Source organism: Podarcis raffonei, chromosome 12 (genome assembly GCF_027172205.1).
Source record: "Podarcis raffonei isolate rPodRaf1 chromosome 12, rPodRaf1.pri, whole genome shotgun sequence".
NCBI classification, from domain to species: Eukaryota; Metazoa; Chordata; class Lepidosauria; order Squamata; family Lacertidae; genus Podarcis; species Podarcis raffonei.
In genome coordinates, this window is record NC_070613.1 from 25,416,752 (window position 1) to 25,437,295 (window position 20,544).

Below are 20,544 nucleotides of genomic sequence, written 5' to 3' on the forward strand. Positions count from 1 at the left end.
CAATGGCAGTAAGTGGGAATTTGTATGGATTTTAACTCATAGAGTACCTGAACATCTGGCCTTGAGGGATACTTGAAATGCACATTTTGGAAAGCCAGGTTTCCTTTAATTTGGTCGGGTTTGTAGCCAGCTGGTGAATAACTGTCAATTTTAGGTTCCTGTAGAAAAGAAAAGAAAAAGTCAAATTCAGGTCAGTTTCATTCTTCTGAAACTTGGAAGCAAAGTGAAATTTTGGATACCAAGCTAGCATGTAAAGATTCTGTTCACTTCATACACCCATCACCAGTGGAGACCCATCTAGACTAGATGCTACTGTCCTTAGCAAACTTGACAAGTTTTTTCCTTTTACAACAAACAGTTCCCCCTTTCAATCAGGAACACAGTCATGGGAAAGAGAGGTTTAACTCTTTCTTCCCTACCACAGCCCCAACTAACACCCCACCTCATCTAAGGCCATCATTAGCCAGGAAGAAAATCTTCCACCGAGAGGATTTCTTCCCAACACCAACATCAGAGGAAGGATTTTCCTTGCAACCATAGCAGGGAAGGAAAAGGGGTATGTTATTATTACTACCTATACTGCAATTAGGGGACGTGGGTGGCGCTGTGGGTAAAACCTCAGCGCCTAGGACTTGCCGATCGTCAGGTTGGCGGTTCGAATCCCCGTGGCAGGGTGCACTCCCGTTGCTCGGTCCTAGCGCCTGCCAACCTAGCAGTTCGAAAGCACCCCCGGGTGCCAGTAGATAAATAGGGACCGCTTACTAGCGGGAAGGTAAACGGCGTTTCCGTGTGCTGCGCTGGCTTGCCAGATGCAGCTTGTCACGCTGGCCACGTGACCCGGAAGTGTCTGCGGACAGCGCTGGCCCCCGGCCTCTTAAGTGAGATGGGTGCACAACCCTAGAGTCGAACACGACTGGCCCGTACGGGCAGCGGTACCTTTACCTTTACCTTTATACTGCAATTATACCCTCCCTTTCCTCCAAGGGATCCAAAGCGACATACATTGTTCTCCCCCTCCACATTTGATCCTCACAACAACCTTGTGAGGTAGGCAGATCTCAGCCAGCGGTGATTACAAACTTACAACAGATCTCAGACATTTTGGCTCACTATCATTTCAAGCTACGGCTCTAAAAAGGAGGCTTACATTGTCTATGATGTTGAATATTGCATAAGCTGCTCCCCTTGCAATAGCAAACGCTTCTAGGTTTGGAGTCACCTGACCGATGGAAAAGGCGCCAATCAGAACAGCGAAGAAGACCTAAACAGGGATATTTTTCAAAACAGAAAGAAAATATGTTTATGAATCCTTTTTGCCAGATAGGATCCACATTCCTTAACTGTGATGTGTCTGATCTCCAGCAAACAGACATGTATCTAGCAGATAACAAAGGCTGGCTGGTGCTTCCAGACTGTCATTTTTTTGCAGATGGGATCGCATACCAGCAAACACAGGTTGCATAATTAAAGCGGATTTGACATTTTGGTCACTCCACCCACTAAAAAGATTAGAAAGTAATGAGGAAATGCACTTTTTAAAAAAATAATGGGATAACAATTGCATAATCTTCCCACATAGAAATACTGTAATGAAATCTCAATAAGTAGCCAGCATTAAACACCCTCCCCACAAACTTTGTGCAAATCAGGATGAAAGCTCAGTAAAAAGTACTGAGGATTAAATATCTGATAAGATCCCTGATTGAGTGCAATCCAGAGAAATTCCAAGGAACTTCTAAAAGCCCGGTTCTAAGCATATTTACTGAAAAGTAAATCACCACCACCGTCATTTTACTTGTATGTCACCTTTCCATAGTTAAAACAATGCTCAAGGCAGCTTACAACATGACAAGATTTACATAATTATCAACATAACAAAAGTCATAAACAATAAATAAAACACATCAAAAGGTACACAACCAAATGGAAAACCATTTCCACATAAATCATAAAATCTAAAACTAAAACATTAATATCAATAACAATTTTAAATGACATAGATAAAAATAAAAAACAATATTAAAAAAGAAGCCCTCTCTGTTGAGAAGCAGCAGCAGCAGCCCTCTATAGAGCCTGTCAGGCCCCACCCCAAGCCAAATGGAGGCTCCCAGCAGGTAATTACAGTTTCTAGAAAGCACGTTATACTTCCAAATAAACAACAAGAACAACAGCACAAAACATAATCCAGTGGCAACTTGATTTCCTGTCCCCTTAAAAATAATGCAGTCCAGAGAATGTTATATCCAATTTTAATGAGATCAAGCAGGTATAAGCACAGGGAAAGGTTTAAGTACAAGGAAAAAGTTCCACTGCAAAATAGTGTTTTTAGATTCTCTCTGCATAAAATGCCATGCTAACCTTGTCAGTAGTGGAGTATCACCAGGCAACTCTGTGTCACTTGCTTCATGAAAGATCACCCTACTCTAGAAAACCCACAGTGGAAACCTGCTCAGGCGCTAAAGTCAACCTCACAGCCACCAGGCCCAGGGCCTTCACCAGATAGGTTTGTGCAGTGGCTCATGAACCAATGAAAATTATCTTGAGATGATGCTTCTGGATCCCCTTAAGTTATCAAGCCACAAACCAACTATTCTGCTAAATCAATGGAAAATCCTCATATGCCTAAAAGCATTATTTATGAGGCCTAGAGCAGCTCCGTATGCATTAATTTTTTCCTAATGCCTGGTTCCACATTTTGGAAGGCAGAACAGGGGAGGGGATGAAAAACACTGTGTACCTCCCCCACCTGCCCCCCAAATTATGCCTTTTCATGCTGCGCCAGCAAGTGAACGAGAGATATGCGGAGCCTCCCCAAATCATAATATACAGCCCCTTTCCTCCTCCTTGCTTAAATAGGTGGAAATTGGCAGGGGGAGCATAGCACCACAATGCTCGGCTGCACAATGGAAGGAAGCTAGCGCATGTGTCAGGGGATAAACCAGGATGCACTTGGCGTCACAGACCTGGGAACTTGAAGTAGAAACTTCAAGCAAGGTCAGGGACACAGAAGAAAATGAGTCAGCGATGGAGCAAGCAGACCAGGTCATCACAGACTTGGATATGGGGAAAGCAAAGCAAAGCTATGAACCAACAGACTGGTCCAAAGGGACAGTCTCAAAGTGACAGACAGGGACAGTGTCAAGCGTTGGCAAGGTTGGACATTTGCAGGCAGCCCACAATCCCAGCATGGGTTCCCACTGACAAAAACATCCTGGAATCTACTGCAGTTAGGTGGTAGACCTGCTGAATTTGGCACATGGAGGGTGTCTTGCTCAAGGACCCCCCAGAGCCTGGGGGAAAATAGGAAGCTGCCTTATACTGAGACCATTGATCTATCTAGCTCAGTATGGTCTAGACCAGGTGTGGGGAACCTCTGGCCCTCAAGATGCTTCTGCACTACAATTCCCATCAGTCCCAGCAAACAGGGTCAATGTTTTTCCAAAATGGCATAGTTTTGCTGTCTGGCAGCCTTAGCTCTTTTGGGAGGAGGAGGAGGAGCATAAAAAAATACAATACTTGATTTATTTTGTGGGTGCTTTTATGCATCTACCAATATGACAGTTCATAGGTAGTGAAATGTACAGAGCCTCATCATTCATCACAAAGACCCACTTAGCCTCTGAGCAATCCTGAATTTCAGTGCAGAATATGTCCTTTTTTTGGTGGGGGGGGATGCGGGTGGCGCTGTGGGTTAAACCACAGAGCCTAGGACTTGCTGATCAGAAGGTCGGCGGTTCGAATCCATGCAACAGGGTGAGCTCCCGTTGCTCAGTCCCTGCTCCTGCCAACCTAGCAGTTCGAAAGCACGTCAAAGTGCAAGTAGATAAATAGGTACCACTCTGGCGGGATGGTAAACGGTGTTTCTGTGCGCTGCTCTGGTTCGCCAGAAGCAGCTTAGTCATGCTGGCCACATGACCTGGAAGCTGTACGCCAGCTCCCTTGGCCAATAAAGCAAGATGAGTGCTGCAACCCCAGAGTCGGTCACGACTGGACCTAATGGTCAGGGGTCCCTTTACCTTTACCTTTATGGAGAGAAGACTGAACAGCTGTTCACCAACACTTACTGTCAGGACTTTCCCAATGCTGTAACCTTCATCCAGTATCAAAGTAGTTCCATACCAGAAAGCCAAAGCATATGCAGCATATATTAATAAGAAAGCAATCCCCATGGACATATTGGCAGTCACAGCCTTTTTAATTCCAAGTCTTTTAGCATCTTCTAAATTTTTATGATATCTGAAAGAAAAATAGCAACCTGATTGAATTATGTGATCTCCAATTGCTAGGAAAATGCATTTTCTCTCCCATTTTTATTATTTATTTTTGCTAGAATTTCTTTGAAAATACCCAGTCCATTCACACATAAAATATTTTTGGTAGTCAACATATCTATGTCCAGTACATATATTTTAAAATCCTACACAGAAGTGATAAAAATGTATGTTTAGTGGTTCCAAAAGATCATTCCTTCTGCAGAAATTTATGCAATTTGCTAAAAAAACAACAACTAGCCAGTTAGGTCCTAAACAAATGCCAAGATATCTGTTAACATAATCTGTTAACAAATGTCTGTTAACATAATCATTTCAACTTTTAAAATCTTCTCTCACACCCCCTAGTTCAATAATTGCCCCTACAATATTTTGAATGGTCAACACAATTGCTGTAGCAGAGCTTTCCAAACTGTGTGTTGTGGTGCGCGTGTCGGCTGCAGTGTGTAGGTGTGTCATCCAGAGTTGGAAAGGGGTTAGTTTAACCTCCAGTTTGCTAGTAAAACTGAGTAACTGTGTCGCGAAGTGATGCATGTCTAAAAAGTGTGTCAGTAACAGGAAAAGTTTGGAAGGTTCTGTGCTATATGATGTGGTCAAGACATGACATTCTAGGAGCCAGAAACAGTGGAAGGATCACTGTATGGCTTCACTTGAAATTCAGTTTGCCACCTATCTCTTGTCTGCCAATTACCTGTAGACAGGAGTAGCTACATAGGGAATGTTTAAATTAGGGATCAGGAGCCTCAAGCCCAGGGGTCGCAGTTCCATAGGCATCTTAACTTTCCAGGCCACTGAGCTATGGCCCTTCTCATTTTAAATCATCAACAAGCGGGGGGGGGGGGGGTTACTGGCCTACTGCTCACTAACCTTTGGTGGCATTTAGCCAGGGTTCAGATTTTATCATTTAGAGTTTGGTAGGGTTGCCATATTTCAAACAGTGAAAATCCAGACAGAAAAGTTGTTGTTGGGTTTTTTTTGGCCAAAGTTGTTGACCCTTTTGGGCAAATTTGCAGAAAAGAAAGAAGAAGCTTTTGAGCTATTTTTAAGCAAAATTACCAAAAGTGACACTGCCCACATGGGTTGCCATATGTCTGGATTTTCCCAGAATTTTTTAGCAATTTCCATCCAGTCACTGCTTCCGAATGTCTGAGAAATTCCGGACATATGGCAACCCTAGGTTTGGAAAAAGTCAAATACAGAATAATCCAGGTGTATATCTATAGCCAGTGGCCACAAAACATAACCTGACCTCTCAATTTCTTTCTTCTGTCCTCCAAAAGCCATCACCGTCTTAATTGATGAGAGAACCTCCTCAGCGACAGATCCAGCTTTTGCATATGCAGCAAGCTCCTTGTTGGTGAATGCAGTAAGGACCTGTGAGATAAAGACATTGCCAGTTTCAATGCTATGATCCAATACAATTGTGTGTGAGACACTTGCTTCTTTTCCTTCCCCTATACTTCCCTATTAAAAAAAACAATGCTCCAAAACAATCGTAGTGTAATACAGTGGTCGAGAATCTGTGTCCCTGCGTATTCTAATTAATATTCACAAAGCAGGGGCCACCAATGGAGAGACCACACAGGCAATACCCAATCACTCAACACTCCCCTCCCCCAGAAAAGCTTCACATGCTGTTCATGTGATAGTGATGTTGTAGACATGTACATATTGTGGGAAATTATCTAGGTCAGGCTTTCCAAAACTTTGGGTCTCCAACTGTTTTTGACTACAACTCCCATCACCCCTAGCCAGCAGGACCAGTGGTTAGGGATGATGGAAACTGTAGTCTCAATGCAGCTGGAGAGACTCAAGTTTGGGTAACCCTGATCTAGGTCATGGGTAGAGAAACTCAGGCCTAGAGGCCAAATGTGGCCCTTCCAAGCCTCCCTATCTGGCCCTCAGAACCGTCCCCACAGTGTCCCACCTCTCTCCAGGCCACAACCATCACTGGTCTTGCTTTGCATCCCAAATGCTTCTGACTAGCTGAAATGTGGCCTTGAACTCTGACAACGCCTCTTGCTTGTCTGGACGAAGGATAGTGTGGTATGTGAGCAGAAACTAAGGTCCACATTCACATCCATTGCTCCATCCATGTTTGCCTCTGGCCTACCCCCACGGGCATCCCTCTGAATGTTGCCCAGAAGGGAACATGGCTTCTGGGCTAACCTGATGCTACGAGGAAGCAAAGAAGCTTGCCAGAAAGATAAAAGCCCTCGCTGACCTTAGTTATCTCTGCTCAACACAAAAACCATTGGAAGCAAAGTTTTAGAGGTAGCCAGAGTGGTGTTTTCATGACTGAACAATACTTATTGTGCACGGTACCCTAGCATTTCAGCAAAATTATACCCACCTTTGCCCAGATTGCAGCTGAGAGCCCCAGAACAGGACTGACCGCAAGTATTACAAGAGTCAATTTCCACCCTTTAGCAAACCCGACTATAAATCCTGTTAGAAATGTAGCTACTCCCTGGATGAGCATTGACATTTTGTCACCAATTCCTTCGTTGATCTTGGAGACATCGCTAAAAACAAATCAAGGTAAACCGATTAGGGCAAAATTTAGGTCAGGAAAACCAACAAGATGCATTTCTACAAGGCATTCCTGTTACGCTGCTACTGAATTCACAACTCAAATGCTACAAAATATTCATTTAGCCCCAGAGATACGGATGCCAATGCTACAGGTTCTCATCGAAAGTAAAAAAGTAGTAATTACTTTTATTCTGATCCCCATCCCCTTCCTGCAAAGCCTTTCAGATCTACGTGGATATTTTACAAGAGTCATGGGACACTTTAAGGGCAGGTTTATCGCAGCATAATCTTCAATGAACTAACAATATTCTTCCACAGTTGACAGCAGTAGCATTATTAGGGACTGGGACACGGGGTGTATCCAGCATTCTGTATCTGCTAGAAGGGAAGGGCCATAACTCAGTGGTAGAATGTCTGCTTTTCAGATTTAATCCCTGGTATCTGCAGGTAGGACTAGGAGACCCTGCAGAGCTGCTGCCTGTCAGTGTGGACAAGATTGAGCTACATGGACTCAGTATAAAGCAGCTCCCTACCTTCCCTGTGCAAAGGCCCTTGTGCTAGCGGGCAGGTGCATTTTAATGCTGCGCAACAGAGGAATCCAATGCAGCAGTTGCACTAGGAGAAACTCGTTGTGCAATAGATTGCACCGAAATGGCTGACCTGCGCTGCCAGCAGTCTCCTTTTCTGGCTCCCAGCTCCGCCCCCGGATTGGCTGATGGTGCAGGCCAGGTGGAAGCCCTGCAGCCTATGGGGACAGCCCAGGGGGAGGAGCAACGGGCAGCTAATGTAGGCGTGACCCCATGGGCCAGGGCAGCCCGCGCCTGGTCACAAAAGCTGCACATCTCAGGAATGATGAGCAGTCATTGCCAACAAAGTTACCAGCAACCAGCTTACACACTCTCTTGCGCAACAGAATCCCACTGCCGCAAAACATTTCACCCAAGAAACAAATACACCATTAAGTGACTTTAACTTAGCGCTACATTGGATACAACCCATTAGGTTTTTTGCACTGGATCCTAAACCTCTTGCCCTTTCCCCCTTATTAATTTTTTTTCTCTCTCAATTTTAATATTCCTCTCTGCTTTAATATGAACAATACAATGGTACCTCGGGTTAAGTATTTAATTCATTCCGGAGGTCCGTATTTAACCTGAAATTGTTCTTAACCTGAAGCACCACTTTAGCTAACGGGGCCTCCTGCTGCTGCCATGCCGCCGGAGCACAATTTCTGTTCTCATCCTGAAGCAAAGTTCTTAACCTGAAGCACTATTTCTGGGTTAGCGGAGTCTGTAACCTGAAGCATATGTAACCTGAAGCGTATGTAACCCGAGGTACCACTGTACTACTTTAAGCTGAGCAATTCTACTTTAAAAACTGAACACCTAAAACCCTACCAATATACAGGAACCTCTGCTTGCTTTTGTGCTTTTATTTATTTCATAAAATTTATATTTTGCTTGTATCTAGAAAACCTCAAAGTGCTTTGCAAAAAGAAGAAAACAAGGTAATGGTTAAAAAAACACACCAATTAAACATTCAGAAAATCAAAACCTGCAATAAACTAAAAACACATCAGCATTCTGGAAAACTGGGTCTAAAAAAAATGCTTTTAGTAGGCATCAAAAAGAGTATGGTGTAGATGACTTCCTGATTTCAACAGACAGGGGCTTCCAAAGTGTAGGTCGTCCAGATGTGTGACTGGTATTATGTGATACATGGTGCAGTGCCAGTTCCGCAGATTGAGTTGGTCACAACGGCATTTATAGGGTAAGGCAATCTCACAGATAAACTGGTCACAAAGTTGTTATGGGCTTTATATACTTGGACTTCACCCGGCAGCAGATTAGAAACCAGTTGAGCACAGGTGCTATATGCTAGCAAAGTCTCACTCCAATCAGCAATTGTGCCACAGCATTCTGCACTAACTGCAGCTTCTGGAACGAGCACAATTTTTTTACGCGGATTAATCAAGCCAGTAACAGTTTTCTGTTGAAGAAAATACATCAGCCACGTATTAAATAGACATACTCACTCTATAAGACGAGTATTCAATTCCCCAACATCATTTACATCGAACCATCCAATTTCTTGCCGCATGACAGCATGGAAAAAGTGTTGCCTAATTCTCTTGATCTGGCGGCCGGCTGCCAGTGTCCAGCATGCAATGTGAGCATAGGCAGCAATAAGGACAGCAGCTCCTATTCCTGAGTAATAGTATGAATGTCTGAAAGCACAATGTTGCAGAGGCAAGTTCAAGAAGGGCACCCGTGCAAGTCTTTAGCATCACAAAATGGTCTTTGGGAAGAATCTTTTTCATTTGTGAGTATAAAATACATTCAATATGCACAGTTAAAATGGTTGTCTCAATGCTGGAGCCCATCGCGATCTAGTCCAGCATCTCCTCCTGCCCCCTGCGGCTAACAAAAGTGCCTATGGGAATTCCACAAGCAGGACAGGGAAGTGATAGTTTTATTATTTATTATTATTATTTTATTTTTTACATTTACTGTATATTTTCCTCCATGGTTCTCCTCTTCCCCCCATTTCCTCCCCGTGAGGTAGGTTAGGCTAAGAGATGGTGGCTGGCCCAAGGTCACCCAGTAAGCTTTGCGGCTGACTGGAAATTTGAACCCTCATCTCCAGCACTCTTAACCATCACACCATTCTGGCTCTCTGAAGCTGGGACTCACCACCTGGTATTCTGATATTGGAGATAACACAGTCATTCACTCACAACTAGAGCTATTGCTAACGTGACCTCCCATGAATTTCTCCAGTTCCCTTTCCATGCCATTTGAGGTTGAGTTTGCCAACTATCAGTGCGACCCTAATCATGCCTACTCAGAATTAAGTCCTATTGAATTCAGTGGGGTTTACTCCCAGGTAAAGAGTTAGGATTGCAGTTTTAATCACGACATTTTATGGTAGCAGTTTCCATAGCTTAAATGTGTGTTAATTGAAGATGTACTTCCAAGGGTGGCTCCAGAAGGGTGCGAAAGGGAGTAAACCCCCTCCAAACAAGAAGCTTGCCTCCTCTCCCCCCCCATGTCATTAACTGTTACTTTCCTTTCAGTGATCTTAGTTTGTTGCACTAAGAGGCAAACGAGAAGGGTGGGGAGTTGGAGGTGTAAATGATTATGAGACTTTGAAAAGCTGGTATCACTGACTACCAGTGATACCACTGTTGTTGAATTAATTATCATCATCATTGTTAATTAAGCTAAATAGCTTTAATTGGGTTTTGAATAAATGTACAATTAATTGTTATTATTCCGAATTTTATTGCACTATTTATTGTGCTAGTGGGTCATTATATTTTGAATAATGCTTTTTTATAGGGTAGAGTAGGGGGGCACTAGAGTTGAGTTTATGGAACCAAGTTGGGGGGCACCCTTTAAAACAATACCTTTGTTGCAGTGGCATAGAATAGATTGCCATCTCCCGGGGCGGGCAGGAGGCACCAGCCCAGCCCTCACTGCCAACGCCACCAGGGCAATCCCACCCCCAAAGCAGCAAAGCAGGGCTATGTTGACCCGCTTGCCCGCCTGCACAGGGGGAGCCCAAGAGGCTGACGTGGCTCTTGGCGGGCAGAGAGGAGCAATGGGGTCATGGGGGGGATTGCCTGGTTCGCATTGCCTCAAGAACTTTGCTCCCGGGGCCATGGCACCCCTGTTTAGGAATACATAAATAACAGGGTATAAATCCTGAAGCAGCTGAGGTGCAAGACAGCAAGAGTTCATTGTAGTGAGATGTCCTCATTGAAAGGTGAGGTTTTGACAGAGCATGTGAAGGAAATGGCATGCCTACTTAACACGTACAGTGACAACCCTACACATTTTTTCAACTCTAGTCTTTTGTGCTTGTGAAATCACTTGGGCTTTTCTTTTTTTTCTCCTATCATAGGAGACATAATTTATTGCGCTTGCAATGATAGATTGATTTCAGAAGCAAACAAGTTCAGGCTTTCATCCAGGATGCATTCTGCCCTTTGTACATACGGGCTGGGCCTTCAAGAGGTCAAAGTTCCAACTATGTAAACGAAATGAGTTGGATTAAGGCTTGTATTCACATTCATAATGAAGGGCACAAGGTAACTGGAAGGGAGAGGGCAAAAGGCAAAAGGGGAGAAGAAATGGGAAAGGAGAGCTTAATAGGCTTTAACTGTTTTATATGTTACTCCAGCCATGTGGAAAACATCCCTGAGACAGTGCTCAACATGGGAATCATAATATATATAAATAAATATGATTACCAAACTATGTTCTGTGACCATACTGGAGTTCTCTTGGCTGGTAGCGGCATTTTTCTGCACAGGAATGTTTTCCTCCCACCGTTCTGGGTGACTGAACCACACCCACGCAGGCAAGGTTCTCAAGACTGCAGTACAGTCATAAAGGTCTACCAGGGATGGCCCTACCATTAGGTGGAGTGAGGCTGTTGCCTCAAGCAACAAATGCAAGGAATGGGAGCCAATGGCAGTGAGGTACTGAAAGGGGCCAGAGTTGTAAGTACCATCTGGCCTGCTCAATACTCCTTATGCTAGCCTGTTGTCCACAGGTGTGGTAGAAGGTGCTTTCTTGTTGCCAGTGTATCAATCTAGTCAACTTGTACTCATGGATCTAGCTAACTTCTATTCATGGAAAGGGGATGAAGGGCACTGCTGCCACAGACAGCAGTCATCTGAGGGTCAGTCCGATTCCTTCAAGCAACTGTTCAGATTTTTTGATACCTGTTAAACATATTCAGACCACAAGCTGACTTTCAGACTACTGCCATACTGTATCCAGGCTCACACTACCTACCTTGTTATATTAAGGGACATCTGAGATACGGAACAAAATACCGGTATATGTAATGATCGAAATGCCTTAGAAAATAAAATAAAAAGGTACCTTGTCATTTGCTGTTGCAGGGTTTCAGAAATATTAGGGAGAGATACATTAACTAAAGATTCATTACCTAAATGAAAGGAAATGGGGGGAAAGGTTAAGTGATTATTATTAAAGATAGCACTATCACACGACCAACTCATTTTTGCTCGTTGTTTGGTGCAGCTCAGCCTATTTCCCATCCATGACAGACCATGATCAGAGCCACACTTAGGACCTCAAAACAGTTGCAGAGCCCCACTGATGTCCTTTGCTCATATCTGGGTGAATGTCTCAGGCTGCCCTCCTTTCTGGCTGTTCCCTCTCCTCCTCCTGGAAACTGATTTACTTTTTCTAGCTGAACGTGAATGTAAGGTCCTTTTGAGAAAAAAAAAAGTTGAATTTGATATATCCTCTCAAGTCATCGTTATCACCTTAGCAGCTTCTACGGTTAATTTATCAGGAGCATTATTTCAGACACTGCACAACTTCGGCTACTGTATTTTCTAATCCCATAGTGAAGGGGCTCCTAGCCTACTTGGACACCTGGCCACATTGGGAATTCCCCCCAGTAAACTGTTATGGGCACCACAAAACAGCCATTTCACCATAGAAAAACAGGTGGCGCTCAAAACTTTCCACACCCCAAAAAAATCACCATCAACAGGCACCCCAAAACAAACCAAACACAGAGAAAAAAGTAAGCAACACCCCTCAACCAAACAACCCACCCTAATTGGAAGTGGCTGGAAACCTTAGCATTAATGGGGAGGGGTTCCTCAAACCAGCATGGTGCCCATCGTCACCACGTTAGAGACCCCAAACATAGTGAAATCCCACGGTTCCTATTCTGCAGCGCTTTTCCTTGAAACCAAGACTGCATGGTTTCCAAAGGAAGAGGCCGGTTGAGTCAAAGAACTGTAAGATCAGCTAGACAATTGATCAGCTATAAAGATAAAACTTCCGGAGGCAGTGCCATCGGTAATGGCTGATCCCCCCCTGCTGTGAGGGGATTGCTCCTCGGAAATCGGGTCTACCTGCGACGGCGACGCGGGGACCCTTTAGAAAACTACAGGCGGGAGAAGCCTGTGTGCGTGTGACTCAGCGGGCACCTTTAGCAAAGGGTCCCTAAACGCAAAGGGACCCTGTAAAGGGCTCCGGAGCGGAACGGGGAGACAGGCGCGGTGCTGGGAGCCATCTTCTCTTCCCGTGGAGTGAAGCCGCGCAGCCGTTACCGGAGAGCACCGACCTTTTTTCTGGGACGATTCGGCTAAAAAATAACTACCCGTGAGTAGGTCAAGTTTAAAGACTCGGGGACTTATGAAAAAGAAGACTAATTTGGTACTGAAACGGGAACGGCGTAAACAGGAAGTCCGCCTTCCTTTCTGTATATAGATCAAAGCAAAGACTGATTAAGCTAGCGCTGGAGAGTGGGGGAAGAAAAGGACTCAAATCCTAATGTCAAATTGAAAGATCTCCCTCCCGGAATTGCAGGAGAGGGGAGGGAGGAAGAGAAACATACATTGCCTGCAAGAAAAGTGGGGGGAAAGGAGCAAAAGACCACCACTTAATCCCTGGGAACGGACTGTCAGACTGATAAAATTTGCTGCACTGAGAAACCGCACTATCTATGGACAATGTTACTTTGTGACAGGTAACTCTGCAAGTGAGACATTTTTACTCTGAGGGTTACATTGAATTTGGAACTGTTGTTTTCCTCTTTTGCAAAAGGGGGACTTTGGAAAATCGGAAGAGAGACTTTACTGTATCATTATTGACTGTTACTGTGTCCCCCTAGAGGAATCTTGAAATTGCTGCAACCAGCCAGGGGATTTTCCACTCCTGACTGGCTTGGGAAAATTCCACAGCAAAACAAGTTCGGACTGTGGGAGCGACCTTGACTTCCAGACTTCAGATAAAGAGGTATGGCAGACTTGCTTCCAGAAAAGACAACAAGATCAGGAAAGGTTAGACAACAGCAGACTACTGGAACGCAACGTAGAGCATCGGTATCTGCTCCTCCATCTGCACTGGCCCCTTCTGCACCACAAGGGAAAGATTTTGCACAAGGGAAAGATCCTGTGCAAGTTGGGCCTAAAGGAATGGCTACTGAAGAGGGATTTACTTCAGTTTTAAACAAAATTTTTGAAAGCTTGGAAAAATTAAGCAACCAAGTTACTGAAGCGACTACTAAAATTGACCAGAACACTTCTAGCCTTAATAATTTGGGGCAGAAGGTAAATTCTAATACAGAAGCTATTGAAAGACTATTGCAAGAATCTGCTTCGAATCAAAAGACAGCGGAGGAAGCAAAGGAAAAAGTGCAGGCGGTAGAGGAAAAGATACCACCTATATGCAAAGAACTTAAGGATCACAGGGTGCTCCTGTCTATGATTGAACTTAAGGAAAAACAGATTAATTTGAGAATTAGGTCGGTCCCTGAGCTGGAAAAGGACAATTTAAGTGATTTTCTTACGAAGGAATTTGCAGAATTCTGGAACTTGGATGCTAATCAAGATTTCAAGATAGTAACAGCATTTAGACTTGGAAAAGGAGGGAGAAAGAGCAGAGCGAGACACTGTCTGATTACCCTTCGATCAAAAGAAGAGAGAGACAAAATATTGAGCCTGCACTTCCAGAAGTCTTTGGAAATAAACGATTCAAGAGTGGAGATATTCAAGGATATTCCGAAATATTTATTGGATCTTAGAGCCAACTACGGAGACTTGGTGGCCCTGCTGAGAAGCAACAGAATTGTTTTCAGGTGGGAATTTCCTCAGGGCCTATCCTTTACTTTTAAAGGGAAAAAGTTTAAAATAAGATCAGTGGAAGACAAGGAAAAATTCCTGAGAGCCTACGAAGAAGACTTGCAAAAAGAGGTTATAGAAGAGCTAAGAGCTTTGAAACCAGGAGTACTAGACAAAGTACCACCATCCTTGGGTTTTGACAAATTAGAAAAAGTGATACCACCGTTGGAACAAGAGGAATTATTGGGAGCAGTTGGAGGAAAGTAGAACAAATACATCATGTCTCTGCAATTATTAAGCTGGAATATCCACGGATTGAATTCCCCGGAGAAGAGGAGGAAAGTGTTTCATTTATTGAAAAAGGAACAATTGGACTTAATTTGTCTACAGGAAACACTTGTGACAAGGCTACATAGGAAAATATTGATTAACAAAAGATTGGGTCAAGAATTTATTTCATCAGATAAGGTCAAAAAGAGAGGAGTTGTAATTTATGCCAAAGAGAGCCTGTCACCGAAATTTGTTTTTAAAGATGATCAAGGAAGATATGTGGCAATTGAAATTCAATCACAAGGAGAAAAATATTTAATATTAGGAGTTTATGCACCAAATGAGGGGAAATCTGAATTTTTTAAGAAATTGCAGGAGACATTGTTAGATTTTATGGACCATAATATCATAATGATGGGAGATATGAATGGAGTGGTATCTACAAATATGGACAAGTCGCAGAGACAGACTGTAACCAAAGATGGCAGACTACCAAAAACCTTTTTTGAATTGGCTGACAATATGGACTTGACTGACATCTGGAGAATTAAGAACCCTCTTGGGAGAGAGGGAACATTCTTCTCTGAAGCCAAAATGACATGGACAAGAATTGACCAAATATGGATAACTAGAGGACTGGCACCTAAGATTCGAAAAGTGGAAATTTGCCCAAAAACTTGCTCTGACCATAATGCGGTGAAGATGGAGATGAAACTAACACCAATCGGTTCCTTCAGATGGAGGATGAATGACACCTTATTTAGAGATCAAGAGGTTACCAAGAAGGCCCAAAAAATCTTGAGAGACTATTTTGAGATAAATTTGAACACTATGGTTGAAAAAAGAGTAATCTGGGACGCAAGCAAAGCAGTTATGAGAGGGTTTCTGATCCAACAGAATGCAATAAAGAAGAGAATTCAAAATGAGGAAAAAGATAAAATTTTGGAAAAAATAAAAGGAGAGAGGAAGTTAAGAGCGAAACCAAAGTCGCAAGAGATTCTGAGAGAAATAAAGTTATATCAAGTACAATATATGAAAATGATAAATCAGGAAGTGGAATGGAAAATTAAGCAGATGAGACAAAAGACATTTGAATCAGCTAATAAATGTGGGAAACTGCTAGCTTGGCAGTTGAAAAAAAGACAAAAATTAAACACTATTACAAATTTAGAGGTGGATGGAAAGAACATACAGAATCCATTGGAGATTAGAAAGTGTTTCCAGAGGTATTTTAAACAATTATATACACAAGGGCCACAGAAAGAGACTGAATTAGACCAATTTTTAAGAACAAACGGATTACAAAAAATCTCTCAAGAAAATAAGATAATGTTGAACCATAAAATTACAGAACAGGAGGTGGAAGGTGCCATTCAGAGTATGCAGTTGGGCAAATCTCCAGGGCCGGATGGTTTAACCTCCAAATATTATAGATCACTGAAAGATTGGTTAATTCAGCCACTAATGGAGGTCTGCAATGAAATTCTGGAGGGGAAAAAGGTGCCAGAGTCGTGGAAGGAAGCCTACATTACACTTATACCGAAAATTGAGTCGGAAAAGACACAACTTAAGAACTACCGTCCCATATCCCTGCTTAATGTGGATTACAAAATTTTTGCGGACATTTTGGCTAACAGATTAAAAAAGGTACTCGTGGAAGAGATACATAAAGATCAAGCTGTTTAAGAAAGTTAGATGGTGTTGGATTGAAATTGAGAGGTTTCTAGCTGCAATAATATATAAGAACATAGATGGGGAAAAGAAAGGGTTTGAAAAATAAGGTAATGTTATAAGCTGTAATGCTTTAAATGAAGGATTTGCTGAACAAATAATCTTAATTGGGATACAAGAAGGAGAAGTATGAGGAGGTCTGAGAAATTTGTTATTTAAAAGTATGGTTTATGAATTTTATGCCTGTGTTTAATGTTTCTGTTTGTTTTGTTTGTTTGTTTGTTTGTTTAAAAAATTGGAAAATTTAATAAATATTCCTTAAAAAAAACAAACATAAAGATCAAGCTGGCTTTCTCCCAGGTAGACATCTTTCTGACAACACGAGGAATATAATTAATATTTTGGAGAAGCTGCAAGTAAATATTAATACAAAGGCAGTTTTAATTTTTATAGACGCAGAAAAAGCTTTTGATAATATTTCTTGGAATTTTATGAAGAAAAATCTTCAGGGAATGGGGGTAGGCCAAGGGTTTGAAAATGGTAAAAGTGCAATATATTCAGAACAAAAGGCCAAGCTATTAGTTAATAATGTGATGACAGAAGAATTTAATATAGAGAAAGGCACACGACAAGGCTGTCCAATTTCCCCGTTGCTTTTTATTTCAGTCCTGGAGGTCTTGCTAAATATGATTAGAAGGGACCGGTTGATTAAAGGTATTCAGGTCGGAGCTAAACAATATAAATTGAAAGCATTTGCAGATGACCTAGTTTTGACATTACAGGAGCCAGAATCTAGTACGAAAAGAGTATTGGAACTGATTCAAGAATTTGGTCATGTGGCAGGATTTAAGTTGAACAAGTTAAAAACTAAAGTGCTTGAGAAAAACTTAACACCGATTGAGAAAGAAAGGTTTCAGAAGGAGACAGGTTTAACATTAGTTAAGAAAGTAAAATATTTGGGGGTTAATATGACTGCTAAGAACCTAAATTTATTTAAAGATAATTATGAGAAATGTTGGACAGAAGTGAAAGAAGATTTAGAAATATGGTCAAGTTTGAAGCTTTCCTTGTTGGGTCGAATTGCAGCTATAAAGATGAATATATTGCCAAAAATGTTATTTCTGTTTCAATCATTGCAAATTTTGGACAAGATGGACTGTTTCAAGAAGTGGCAGAGAGACATTTCTAGATTTGTCTGGCAGGGCAAGAAGCCCAGAATAAAATTTAAAATATTAACTGATGCAAAGGAAAGAGGCGGATTTGCCCTGCCAGACCTTAAATTGTACTATGAATCAGCAGCATTTTGCTGGTTGAAAGACTGGCTGCTTCTTGAGAACACAGACATTTTGGACCTAGAAGGTTTCAACAATGTTTTTGGGTGGCATGCATATTTGTGGTACGACAAGGTTAAAGCACATAAAGCATTTAAAAACCATATTGTCAGGAAAGCATTGTTTAATGTCTGGATAAGATACAAAGACTTACTGGAAAATAAAACCCCAAGGTGGTTGTCACCAATGGAAGCAAAGGCTCAGAAAAAACTCAATATGGAGGCCAAATGGCCGAAATATTGGGAAATATTGGAACAAGAAGGAGACAAATTGAAATTGCAGAGTTTTGAGAAATTAAAAGACAAAGTGCGAGACTGGCTTCATTATTACCAAATAAGAGAGGTCTATAATTTGGATAAAAAAACTGGCTTTCAGGTGGAAAAATCAAAATTGGAAACTGAACTGTTAGATCCCAAAACCAAGATACTTTCAAGAATGTATAACTTGCTGTTAAAATGGAATACGCAGGATGAAACGGTTAAATCTGCTATGATTAAATGGGCACAAGATGTCGGACATAATATGTTTGCTGGCTGGGAACAGTTGTGGACCACTGGTATGAAGTTTACGGCATGTAATGCCTTAAAAGAGAATATTATGAAAATGATATACAGGTGGTACATGACACCAGTCAAGCTTGCAAAAATCTATCATTTGCCCGATAACAAATGTTGGAAATGTAAAGAAAATGAAGGTACATTCTTTCACCTGTGGTGGACGTGCCCAAGGATCAAGGCTTTCTGGGAGATGATCTATAATGAAATGAAAAAGGTATTTAAATATACCTTCCTGAAGAAACCAGAGGCCTTCCTCCTGGGCATAGTCGGCCAATTGGTGTCAAAGAAGGACAGAACTTTTTTTATGTATGCAACAACAGCAGCAAGAATACTTATTGCAAAGTATTGGAAGACACAAGAGCTACCCACCCTGGAAGAGTGGCAGATGAAGGTGATGGACTATATGGAATTGGCGGAAATGACTGGCAGAATCCGAGACCTGGGAGAAGAGTTGGTGGAGGAGGACTGGAAGAAATTTAAAGACTATCTTCAGAAATATTGTAAAATTAATGAATGTTAAAATGACGTTGGATTGAAAATAAGTGGCATTAGCAACAAAGTTATTAAGAATATGCAAAAATGAATTGATAATGGATGAAAATATAGATTTATAATTTGTTAAGATACAGAGTTAAGATAAATGAAAGAGGGTAAGGATTTGCTGATTTGATTACTTAAATGGGAATACATAAAGGGGAGGTGTGAGGAGGTCAAGGAAATAAGTTATGAGCTTAAAGTTACAAAGAACGGATTTGTTTTTAATTCTTTTTTTTAGCTATTTGTCTTGTGTATTTTGGATTTTTATTCTTATTTTTTTCTTTTTTTTAATGTATTTTTCTATGTTCTCTTTTTTGTATTCCTTTTTTATATATGACTTCTTTTTTATTTTTGTAAACCTATGTCTTTGTAAAACCTCAATAAATATCTTATAAAAAAATAAAAATAAAGATAAGTGGTTTCAGGACATGGTGCAAAGGTACACGAAACGAACACCTTGCTGAAGCAAAGCAAGCCTGGGTCTGGTCAATGCCTGGATGAGGAGGCATCTAGGAACTCTATATAAGCCACCACGAGTTGCATGAGGATATAAAGGATATATATAATATGTATACGCTTATCATTACAGGAACTGATTCATAAACAAGTAGGCACTAAATAAGCAGTGGTGTGTGTGTAACTAAGTAATGCTGTTTTTAAAAATAAAATAAAATAATGTAAGTTGGGTTAAATGCCTTCTTTAAAAAGCACTTTGAGCCTCTGTGTTGTTCTGCATCATTTACTTGAGTTATTAGGGCCCTCTAATTCAGTCTTTGCATTTAAATAACTAAAATAAATTTTTAAGACACTGTATTCAAGATTGCAAAGCAAGAACCTTGGACAGGTCATTTTTCAGTGTAATTAACAGAGTTTGATCATTTATTTTTTTTAAAGTTACATTTTCTAAAGGACTACAGATGAGAAAGAGAAATTAGGGTAAGTAACAAAGACCAAAATATGAGAAAAGAATACTAAATACGCCCCTAGATGCCACCTTTTCATTAAATCATTGCAAATTATACTTGTTTTCTGCAAGGGCTTTATTAACAGAATGCACACTAGTTCCATCTTCTCATTAAATCATGCTAAAGATGCTGTTTCTTCCTTAAGAGCTTAATTCAGGGAATGACTGCTCCATCTCCCAATAAACTCTCTTATGAGTTTGATATGAATAGACTTCAATTGAAAGCTATTAGCATTTTGGCGAGATATTCTCCTTGGAGAGAGGCTTCCAGGAAAACCAATATAATTCAAAAGACTCACTGTCCTAACAAAATAAACAGTTAGCTATATTAAGAAACAGCTTTTCACACCCCAGTATGGTATAAAAGAGAACAGTTTGTGCACACTTTCAGACTGTAGATTGCAGGACTTTGGAACAGGGGCACTTCTCTTTTATTTCAAGATACTGTAAGTTGATTAAATACTTATATACAACCAAATAACAGGTTTTATTGACTACTGCAATGAACATGAGCTTAGTTTTGAAGGTGTGAGATATGTCATTCCCACGAAATAAATGGAGCATGCAGTCCAGTCTTCCATTTTAATCAGACATTTGTTTAATCAAGTTCAATTAGACTTCTAAGCAAATGTGCATCCTTAGACATGCCCTAAAAATGTACCTAATGAAGTGTAGTTGTTCAGGGCAATTGATGAGCACCTGCCTTAAGAGCTTAACTACGTACTCTTAACTATAAGGGTGATACTGTTTTTTATTTTGTAAAGTAGGCCATAGGCCATTTCCCCTTTCA

General features: G+C 41.4%; 1 protein-coding gene across 4 annotated transcripts in view; it reads right to left on the reverse strand.

Annotated features, from left to right (window-relative positions):
• Positions 1 to 20,544, reverse strand: part of ABCB1 (ATP binding cassette subfamily B member 1) — a 56,201-nt gene that overhangs the window by 27,761 nt on the left and 7,896 nt on the right. For all 4 annotated transcript variants that reach the window (XM_053409524.1, XM_053409525.1, XM_053409522.1 and 1 more), the window contains exons 5-11: positions 11,702 to 11,768; positions 8,842 to 9,033; positions 6,625 to 6,796; positions 5,521 to 5,645; positions 4,065 to 4,236; positions 1,148 to 1,261; positions 48 to 158 (exon numbers count right to left, since the gene is read on the reverse strand). In XM_053409524.1, coding sequence (XP_053265499.1) covers positions 48 to 158; positions 1,148 to 1,261; positions 4,065 to 4,236; positions 5,521 to 5,645; positions 6,625 to 6,796; positions 8,842 to 9,033; positions 11,702 to 11,768 — 953 coding nt within the window. The remainder of the gene's footprint in view (positions 1 to 47; positions 159 to 1,147; positions 1,262 to 4,064; positions 4,237 to 5,520; positions 5,646 to 6,624; positions 6,797 to 8,841; positions 9,034 to 11,701; positions 11,769 to 20,544) is intronic.